Source organism: Falco cherrug, chromosome 1 (assembly GCF_023634085.1).
Source record: "Falco cherrug isolate bFalChe1 chromosome 1, bFalChe1.pri, whole genome shotgun sequence".
NCBI classification, from domain to species: Eukaryota; Metazoa; Chordata; class Aves; order Falconiformes; family Falconidae; genus Falco; species Falco cherrug.
This window is the reverse complement of record NC_073697.1, coordinates 25,661,575-25,672,264: the sequence shown is the minus strand read 5'-3', so window position 1 is coordinate 25,672,264 and position 10,690 is coordinate 25,661,575. Positions and strand designations below refer to the sequence as shown.

Below are 10,690 nucleotides of genomic sequence, written 5' to 3'. Positions count from 1 at the left end.
CAAGCAAAGACCCCTGAACGTTGTGCAAAGCAATGAGTGGTAGGGCCCTCTCCAGCCAGCTGGAAACATGTCGAGGCTTAAAGTCTGCCAGAGGAGCCGGGGTGCCTCTGGGCAGCAGATACAGCCCAGAGGTGCTGCAGCCATCCCACCCTTTCTTCCCAGCCTTTAGGGATCATGCATTGCTTTGTTTTGTCCTCCAGCTTTTCTTTGGACTGCTGTTGTGCTTTCTGGGGCAGAGTGATTAATTTTTTTCCCCTAAGCTCTTTCCAAAGATGTAATAATTGTGTTATATTTTTTACTTTGGTCTGGGCAGCAAAAGAACCAATTTGATATTAGGCAATCGACACCTCAATTCTTTCAACTTGGGGCAGGAGGAGATGGCAGCACAGACTAATTTATTAATGCTGTGTCTGCAAACTTGTAAATCAACTCTCTGCTTAATTGCAAAATATTCCTAGGAAGAGGGAAGCTGAGAACAGAGATAATTTTGTATTCAAAATTTCCTAATAAATTTCCCTGTGCACTGACCAATTTCATCGTCTTGCCGTTGATAAGCTGACTTTTCTCCCCTTGGAGCTGGGTGTGCACTCACCAATGTGGTCATTGCCGTTGCACTCTCTGTGTTCCTAGGTCTGCCAGATCTGTAAGTTTGCAGGCAATTGACTTATTTCTCACTTTTGCCACACTGCCGGGAGTTATGGTAGCACTAAAGTAACCAGAAGGGGAAGATCTCAGAGCAGTGGTGAACTGTATTTCTCTTCAAAGTGCTCGCCTGTCATCGTGCTCAATCTGCCAAAGGCTAGGGAAAAAATGCCTAATTCCTTCCTGTCTGCACTTACTTCTGCCTCTCTCATGAGATTCCTGAAAGAACTAGAGGTTCTAGCCCGATAGGTTAAGTACCAACGATGAAATGCTAGCCTGGATGCTGGTCCTTGCTCCTCAACACCAAAACTCTGCTACAATCCTGCCTATTGTGAAATTTCCTTAAGAGGTACCAAGGGAAAAATGGCATTTTCATGCTGAGAGTCCTCTTTCTTCAATACAAACGTATTCAGAGTAGAACCTGAGGTGATATGCTGGGTGTGCCCAATGCAAAGGGATCATAAAAACACAGATGAGCTTTCAAATGTAAGGAATATAGTCTCTGTGAACTCTTTTCTGACTTTTTCCCCCCTATACTTGAGGTTCCCTCCCTCGCTCCCCACAACATAAATTAACATTTCCGGGCTTGTGGCTGTTTACAAGATGGCATTATATGCTGGCTTTTGTTTATTTGGGTAGATCTTTCCTATGCTATCAGTTTGTTTTTCTTTTTGTGGCAATGCTCTGTGCTAACAGGCTTTCTGCTGTGCAAAGCACTGGCTCAGCAGCAGCCTGGCTCTGGGCGCAGTCGTCTTGGGGTTCAGGGTAAAGGCTTTGCTTGTTGCGTTAAGTCCTCACGGCACTGACGTCAATGGCAACGTAGATGAAGCCGGCTTTTCATCACTGATTTCAGCTGTCACTTTAAGTAGAACAGGTAGAGAAGAACAATTGTGGCTGACCTGCATGCTACTTCTTTTTTGAGGAATTTCTGGAGGGCAGCAGTGGCTGAGCTCTTAGGAAATTGCAATGGCTGGTACGTTAAGGGCCCATGTCATGGAGGAAAGGGATTTGTGTGTTAGGGAGTGGCCAGTGTCTTGTGGCATGTAGCAATCAACATTAAAACAGCATATTTTGTGAGATAATGGTTAAGTACTTCAGTGTTATCCAAGTGTCTCAGCAGGAATTTATGTCCAGGAATAGGCTGAGCTAAATGAAATATATAGAAATCTCAATGATTCCATTACTTTGGCAGTTAAACATGCAAAATGGTAAGACAGCAATGACAAACTCCCCATCCAGTGACAAACTCCTCAATGGGCCTTCTGTCCTGTGGGTTTCAAACTGTCAACTCCAGCAACAGGATCTTAAATTGTATTACTTTCTTCTGCATTCTCAAACATCTGGAAAGCCACTTCATAGTCTTTCTGGTCTACAGTGGGAGGTTTCCTAACAAATAATTGAAAAGGCCTTAAAAAAACCAAGCCGCCTTCAAGTAAAGCTATGCTTCTGGTGAACTGAACTGAAAAAGTTTCCATCTTTTTAGTAGAACAGTCATGATTGAAATCTGGAGGACAGGTGTTCATGGGCCTTGGACATTCTCCTGTTCAGGGCTTATAAAATCAACTGGACGACATGCCCATGTTCTCTTGGGCGTAGCATCATCTCCCTGTGCTGATACTTTAATTTTTTTAATACTTTAACACTTTAAATACTGCCAATTTTTAAAGCAATCTTTTTTATTATTCTTCAACTAGGAAAAATTTGTTCACATACATTCATTTGCCTCTGACTGGTCTTGATGTAAATTATAACATGATTCAGCATTAATTCAGCAGAGAAGCTCTTAAGGTATATTGCCTTTAGAGGGAGATCAGTGCATTAAGTGGCTCGTCACAATGAAATAATGTGTCAGGGGAGCAGAAAGTCACTGCAGAAAGAGATGAAGAAGCTCTGAGATTGCTTCACTATGCCAAAAAGGAAATACTTTTCAATCAGCAAGTGTGGCTTGACAAATGTGTAACATTTGCAGTGCTTATGAAGAACCTTTTTTGCTCAGTCATTTTCCTGTGATGTAATTAACCATCTTGTTTGACGTTGATAAGAACATTTATTGATGGCCTAGAATGTCTTCATTCTCTGACATGGCAAACTCCTCAACAGCTGGCCTGACCTAGAGTTTTGGGAAAGTCTTGTGCAAATACCTGCTGTACCAATAGAGCTAGAGGGACTGGAGACTCAAAAAAAATGTCTCGTGCCTGGGAGCATTGCTCAGTCACTTCCCTTTAAGCTGTGCTAGGCTAGCCCTACACATCTGGCTCTGTCAGTGTATGCTCAAAGCAGTGTTTAGGACCGTGTTTTAGAAAAAAAGGCAACAGAAAGTCAGATGAGCATCATTTATTCTGTCTCTGTCGCTGTGAAACAGGAACACCTCGTGCTGTTTGCACTGGTGCTCAGAATATCCTGCAACTATTCCTTTGTATTGGAGCCAGTACAGTAATCTTTAATGAAGGCTGTGACCAGGAGGCAGCTGAAATTACGAGTATGTGATCGACACTGTCACTTTTAGACAGACTCTCAACAAAGGTAAGAGGAAAATAATTCAGTATCATCCCAAAGGAATTAACTCTTTCAAGGGTTATGCCCTGGGCAATTAGCTGAATTTTGCAAATGGGATCAGCCCAACCTTCTGGCCAGGCTTTTCCAGCTACAAGGCGATTCCCCTCCCTTTCCTAATTAATACAACCAGTTGGCCACACTTGATCATTAGTTACTGGTGCGAGAGAAGAGAGGCTGACTGGTCCACTGCTGGTTGGTGTGATGAAAGGCCATAGGTATGCTCTTCTCTCACTGGTGCCTCCTGGAAGTAGGGATAAGAAAGGGAGGCAGATCAGATAATTTTCTTATGCCAATGATTATGAATCAGAGGAGCTCAAGGAGGAGTAACTTTAAAAGCATTTATCTGTGATGAGGTTAGTGTGTCAAGAGGTCTATCTGATGACACAAAGAACAGGAACACATGTCGTAACATAAGGAAAATGTGCTATCTGTGCAGCTCATCCTGCCACTCTGCATGGACAGTATTTGTAGGAGACTGAAGGAAGGCCCAGCGACAATAACCTCTCCTTGATGCTGACATGATAGACCTGACCCTTGATACCGCTAGGTGAGGATTATTGCAACAGATGGTTAAACTGCTTTGAGGAAACAAGTAGCAGGACTGATGAAACTGGTTTTCAGTGGACTCAAGTTTTGCAGTTGGATTCTCTGATGTCTAATCAGGTACACAGTCCAACCACAGAACTTCCACAATTGAAGTGCTCGTACCTTCTCTTTCTTTCTCCAGCATGTTATTTCTTTCTCCAGCCTTAGGTTCTCCAGCATGTTATGAAAGTGTGCTATGTGCTTACACTGCAGTCTTTTTCTCAGTGTGAGTGCAATGGTGATGTCTACAGCTACCTGTAGACTTTCAGGAGATGTCTAGAAAGTGAATATTTTTGACCCTAATACTTTGAAAATGGCCAACACTCAAAAGTTGCTGGGAGAACAGAGGAATACAGAACAATCAGGACAGCTTCATCACACAATAGACTTTATTTACTAAGAAAACCACGCTAGGTGCTGCCAAACAGATGTGGAACTGGATTTCAGTACTGTTCCATTCCTGGGCCATCATCCAAATAAGTAATCATATTTGAAAAACAGCTATGTAGACAGAAAATCCCCATGTTGTCTGTGGCAGCTACAGACATGTAGCAGGGGTAGTGTGAGAAGGACATCCTGCCATTCCATACCTATTTAAGTGTGTGTGTACTGAGATGGGTGGGGGTGGAGGTGAAAGAAGGATGATACTCAGATGAGGACAAAAATGCTGAAATCCTGCTGCTACTCTCAAAGTGAGCTGAGAATCACTGTCAAGCTTGTCTGTCCCTCAGTTTGTCCTTCAGAGTCTCCTCTGGCCACCTAGAAGTGCCCCGGTAGCCAGAGGATTCCAAAGGTGTCGGAGGGTGTGCTGGGGCACCAGATCTCCTCTTTGCTCCACCAAACAGCTTTGGAGATCTGCCTGCTTTGCTTCTCCGTTGTGAACTTTCTTATCTCCAGCCTTTTTTGATCAATATAAGTATGAGGAAGGGAGGAGTGTGCCTTCCTTTCCTATTGCAGCGGTGGGATTTGCTTGGAGCCGTGGCCTTGCAGCCAGATTTGTGTTAAGGCAGTGTGTGTGTGCCCCAAACAGGGACAGGAGCCTCAGTCCTAGGCACCGTGGAAGTATGGACCAAAGGGATTGTTCTTCTCCAAAAAAAGGCTTCTGCAGTTGAGTCACAACAACCTGTATGAACCGGGAAAGGCAATGGCAGGTGTTGCAAACATCATACACTGTGGTACGTCTGGAGGACTGCGATTGCACATCTGCAGAGTGGCTGTGTTACTGGAACAAGTCAGCAATTAGCAAAGCGAGTTGTGTTGACACTTTAAATAGCACATTCCCAACAATTTCCCTTTTATTAAGGAGAACATCCAGCCTGGACATGTTTTTCACAGAGGCTGGCAATTAACTTTATGAAGCCATCACAACTGTCACATGACTAGTATTTATTTAGAAGGGAGTTTGCCTGAGAAATAAATAAGCAGCAAGCTAATCAGGGCTGAAACAGGTAGTATCTCCCTTGCTTTACCCACAGCCTACTACCTCCCGCTGTGTTTTCACTGAGAATGTGTTAGAAAAATACAACTTGAAAATAGCGTTGCTCCTTTGCAGTAGGTAAAATGACAGAAGGGCGTCTGTAGGCAGAAAGAAGAGCCTCTTAGGCTTGAGAAACCCGGGACAATCACGTAGGTTTATATTTAAATCAGTGTCCGTCTGTTACTGGTGGTGAAGTTACATAATCTGACCTTCAGGCCACGTGGACCCCAGTTTGCTGGCTTCCTTCAACTTAAAGCAGCTCAGACCCCCTCCCAGCCCTCAGGGGTCTGCCCAAAGGTCAGGGTTTCTCCTACGCCTCTCCCGGTGGCAGCGCTAGCTCAGTTCAAGTACAGTGAGAAGGTGGAAGGGTAAAACGCCTTCTTGCAACCTTGCTAAGAAAAGGTCTAAGCCATTTGGCCATATGAAACCTGCCCTTTTCCTCATTTCTAAAGGAATCAGAAACTGGCACAAATATTTACTGGGATGTGTGGGAAAGAATTGTTTCATCGCTCCAAACCCTATTGTCTCTAGCCCAGTTTTCAACTTCTAGGTGACTGCAGTGCAATGGGAGAAAAATGGAGCCGTGGTGCCGTTCACATCGGCTACCCAAATAATTTCATTTCCCTGCAAATGGGACCGAATAAAAGCAGCTGAGTCTTACTGCTCTCAGCCCAGAAATCCCATTAAGGCAAAGGAATGCTGAGGACTGTAGTTTTGGAATGATGAAAATATATTGATGGGCACAGCTTATACAAGGCATCAAACTGACAAGACTGGATGTTGCAAAATCTTTTATGTTTACACATGGAAACAGATGCTAGGCAAGTGTATCTGAGTATTTGTTGTTTAAAAGGCAAAATTCTGTAAGTAACAAAGGAAAAATTCTTAATTGGGAGACATACACGGTAATAAAAACATTAGGAAAAAATCTTTGATTTCATTTACAGGAACTTACTACAGTTACTCTGGACGTATGACGCTACCTCTACACAAACAGTATATGTACATAACTATGAGGGTTTCTTCAGCATTTTGGAAAATGAGTAGATGAATGCAAATCATACAGTCTCACCATGATGGCATTTAAATACTAGTATTAAAAAACTGTTTAGATCCCCCTTAATTTTCTGCTGGACAGCAATTTGAAGAGCAGAGGAAACTGCATATACACAATTCCAAAAGGAATTTGGACTAGAATAAATAAACATCCATCAACACTACAGCATCCTTACTTACATATAATTTTGTATAAATTATGACATTATGCCATACAAAAGAAGACATCACATGTCCAAGGTTGCAAGGAGCAAACCCCACCAGCTCCCTCACAATGCAAAGGCACGAAGGTAAGCAGTGCTGCATGTACCGGGACTTGGGGCAGCAGAAGGGAGCTGGAAGTTGCCGGTGAACTTGCATTGCTGAGTTAACCTTCGGCTGTGGCACAGCAGGCAGCATGGCTTTCCCACAGTAGCTGGGAAGGTTTTATTTCCAAGGCACATAGCTCTGCGATGTGCAAAACAAAACAAAGCCGTGTTCTGGGAGCCAGCAGTTCCCTTCGCTACTTGGAGCTGCTGCTCTGTGGAATAAATATTTCTATGCAAGTTACTCAAGTCCTTACAAAGATGCCTAGCATGGAAATATTCTTCATGCTGATGCTGAACTTTCAGCAGTGGTTTGCTCACATTGGAGACCTGGCCAAATTTTTCCTGTGAAAGAATTCAGGATATTCCCTCTATCTTTTCCCTTGCACAACATCCCAAAAGGAAGGTTTTAAAGGCAGTAAGTAAGTATGGCACTTAGAATTGTGCTTTTCAGTGTCCAAATTGAAAAAAATATATCTTACACAGTACTTGTAATATTTAAATAAACACAATCAGATGTCATTTCATTAAATAAAGTCCCCAATAAACAGGCTGAGCTCAAACGCAGCGCATTTCAAGAGAAAGCCCCCGAAGCCGCAGGCTCGGTGTTCTTTCCCGTCCAGCGAGTTTCTTTCCCCCATTAGTTCTTCTGTGTTGAGCTGAAAGCAGAAAGCCGAGATGCCCGCGATCACCAGCGCTGCCCGCCGCCTGCGAGCCTTCGGCTGGTGGGGTGCGGGGTGCAGAGAGGTGGGGTGTGGGGACTGGGGTGCAGGGGACCGGGGTTTGGGGAAGCGGGGCTGCGGAGTGTGGGCAGCTGGGGTGCAGGGAGGTGGGCTGCGGGGGTGAGGGGTGAGGAGAGCGGGGTGTGGGGGAGCGGGGTGCTGGGAGCAGGGTGCGGGGTGCGGAAGAGTGAGGTGCAGAGCGGGGGTGCGGGGAGTGGGGTGCGGGGGTGAGGGGTGAGGGGAGTGGGGTGCGGGGGAGCTGAGGGGCTCCCCGCGCTCACCCCGGGCCCGCTGCAGCCGGGGCAGCCGCCGCTCGCTGCCGCCCCCCCCTCCCCCGCGGTACCTGTGGTGGATCCGGGTGAGGATGAGCTTGACCCAGGGCGCGGCGGGGTCCAGGCAGAGCGTCTGTCCCTGCTTCGTCGTGGCTCTGCGGGGCGGGGGCGGCAGCGGGTGAGGCCGGGCCGGGAGCGGGGCCGGGGTGCGGGAGCGGGGCCGGGGTGCGGGAGCGGGCACTTACATGACCTCGGGCACGGCGCAGTGCGGCCCCTCGGCGAGCAGCTGGACGCGGGCCAGGCGCCGCGGCGGGATCACCTGGGACACGGTGCGCAGGCAGCGGCAGCGCAGCTCCCCGGCCAGCGGCGCGGCTGCGGGCGAGAGGCAGGGGCTGAGCCTGGGCTGCGGGCCCGCCGCGACCCCCGCCCCCGCCCCCAACGCTAACCCGCCGGGCCTAACCCTAACCTCAGCCCGCCGGGCCGGCCCGCGGCCGCTTACCTCGGCAAAGGGCGGCCAGCAGCGGGGGGAGGAGGAGGAGGAGGAGGAGGGGCAGGCGGCGGGGGTGCGCGCTCATGGCTGGTGCTGGCGGCCGAGGTGCTGCGGGAGACGGCTGGGCCGTCCCGTGCGCCGCCGGGGCTTTTATCCCCCGCCGGGAGCCGTCGGGGAATTTCCCAGGCGCGGAGCGGAGCCGGGGGGTACCTGGCAGCGCTCCCTCTCCTGCGCCTCGGGCCGGGGGGGCGGCCCGGCCGGGGCGCACTGGGGGCCCCGTTGTCCCCTGCCCACCCCGGTCCCCGGCGGGACGCGCGTCGCTCGGTCCCGCTACGGGCTCTTGGCGCGGCGGCGCTTCCCGGTACGGGACGGGAGAAGCACGGCGCTGCCCGGGCCCCGGCCCCGCTCACGGTCCCCGTGGGACCCGGAGGAGGCTCAGCCCGCTCTCTGGAAGGAGCTGAGGCTTTTTTTGTGGCGGACCTCGGTTTGCTCTCGGGCAGTCTATGCGCGGCGTGCTGAGCTGGGGTGGGTTTGGGCTCCCCCGGGCAAGCACACCCGCTCAGCGGGGGATTGCTTCCCTGGGCATCCCGTTCTTCAGCTGCCTTTGGAAAACTGCAAATCTGTTTTCCCTGTAATTAGGAGACGCTCAAATTTCCATACCTACGCTTCGCGAATACAAGCCTTCTATTCTACTCCTCTGCATAGAGTAGTCACTCCCTTTGTCCCCGTGACTGCCAAGGCACTTTGCTAACTTCTGCTACAAAAACAAACCTGCAAAAAAGCACTTTTCTGGGAGCTTTTAAAGAAAACTAGGTGCCATTTTTTTGAGCTTTATTTACACCTGGGTTTAGTTCAATTATGGTCAAAGCGATTTTGTAATTGGTTTTGATATGAAATACAATTTTGCACGCCATTTTTTTTTGCAGCTGATCCTTTTTCTCTTTTCCACAGATGCTTGTGAACATGAGCAGAATTCAGCAAATCAAATTGTTCCAGGGTCAGGCTGTTATGTGTCTTGTCCCAAAAACTGGAATGCCTTGTGTATCCCTAAAGCTTCTAGGTCAGGAGTTTTTGTACCACTTGTCATGTGTTGCTTTGCTTTATGACATGTAAAATTCTGGCTCTGCCGGAATGTGAGATTTGCAAAGGTGTTCTTATATCTCCCTCCCCCTATAACCTTCTGATCTTTTTTTACTTAAAGATTTATTTGCTGTAGAATAGGCATCTGAAACTTTAAGCGCTAATGCAAACTCAGATAAAACTGGTCAGGTTTCAGGGAAGCATTCCTCTTTTGGGAAGAAGAGATATGCTCATGAATCATTATTAGAATTGGCTTGAAACCAAGCATGTTATAGTGACTGTTGTAAACTGGCTTGACTTGACTTTCAGGGGAAAATTGATATTGTTTCCTTATAAGAAGACAGTCAGCACAGAGGTAGCTTCTTGCAATTGAAGTATTTAGATTATATTTACTTCTTTTTAGAGACAAGCCAAGTAATAATTTATTATAGTGACATTAACAGGACAGAACAGGAATTAACTGTAGGTAAAACTATACTGCCAGGCTTATCAAGATGGAAAGCAAAAGAAAGTGCTTTTTGAAATCACAAGGATCACAGTACAGTAATCCTATCAGAAGATTTACTGTCTGAAAACAAAACCAAGTCAGGACTCAAAACAGGTAAGATGTAGCATGACTGTCGTTCCTGAGCTTTGTCATCTACAGATCAGGTCGTTCATAGGGCTGCTGGCTTCGCCCCTCAGGAGGTCAGCTGTGAGGGAAGATTATATGTCATAAGCAAATGGTGATTGCCCCATGTAATCGGGAAATATCTCATGACTAATTTGCACCCCTTTGCAATTGCAGTTTGGTAATGATATCCTTGGAAGCTGTTGGCTTGTAGCTTGGTCTTAAAAGGAAATTACATGATCAAGATCTCCATTCTGCTCCATCATTCCCCTCACAGTTTCACTCTGCCAGTAAAGTTTGTATCATTTGGCCAACTTCAGAAAGATTTGACAAAGGGCTTTCAAGGGTTATCAACCAGGCTAGTACAAGTTTGTGGAGAGCCAGTGTTGGATGGAGGGAGACACAGCACCGGACCAGCACTGCCATTGAGGGAAAATCTGCAGCATAAGCTGTGCTCTTTCTGCCTCACCAGCTGGCCAAGCCAGATGTTCCTTCTTGCAGCCAGCACCTAGCTTGGTGTTCACTACCTCCTGCATCATCTGTTGTCCAGCTGTTTAGGTGTGATCAGATTGTGGAAAACGCTGGCCAAATGTGGGATGGCTTATATGGCCTTGGGGACAAATGGAGAGGTTGCAAGAGAGGCAGCTGTGGACTGTAGTCTACTAGAAGACATAGTGGTTGTGCAGGAGTCCAGAGGGTGTTACACTGAGTAGACTGGAAGAAGCATACATCTTTAAATCTGGGCCTGTTACCTTCCTGCCATCTTATGCCATCTCTCTATTTTTTTTTAGTTGAAAACTAATTAATTATTTTTAATGCAAATGAATTCTCCACTGATGTGTATATGAAATTCTGCATAAAGCTGATGCATCATGTAACTTGAACTTCCATCTTC

General features: G+C 47.2%; 1 protein-coding gene across 1 annotated transcript; it reads right to left on the bottom strand.

Moving 5' to 3' along the window:
- Positions 1 to 1,420: 1,420 nt before the first annotated feature.
- Positions 1,421 to 10,058, bottom strand: LOC129734167 (basic proline-rich protein-like). Its single transcript, XM_055696149.1, has 5 exons — positions 10,032 to 10,058; positions 8,115 to 8,734; positions 7,861 to 7,987; positions 7,687 to 7,770; positions 1,421 to 7,280 (listed from the first exon to the last, which is right to left on the bottom strand). Exons 1-5 carry the CDS (start codon positions 10,056 to 10,058, stop codon positions 7,149 to 7,151), a joined length of 990 nt encoding a protein of 329 aa, XP_055552124.1. The 3' UTR covers positions 1,421 to 7,148.
- Between the last annotated feature and the right edge of the window lie 632 nt (positions 10,059 to 10,690).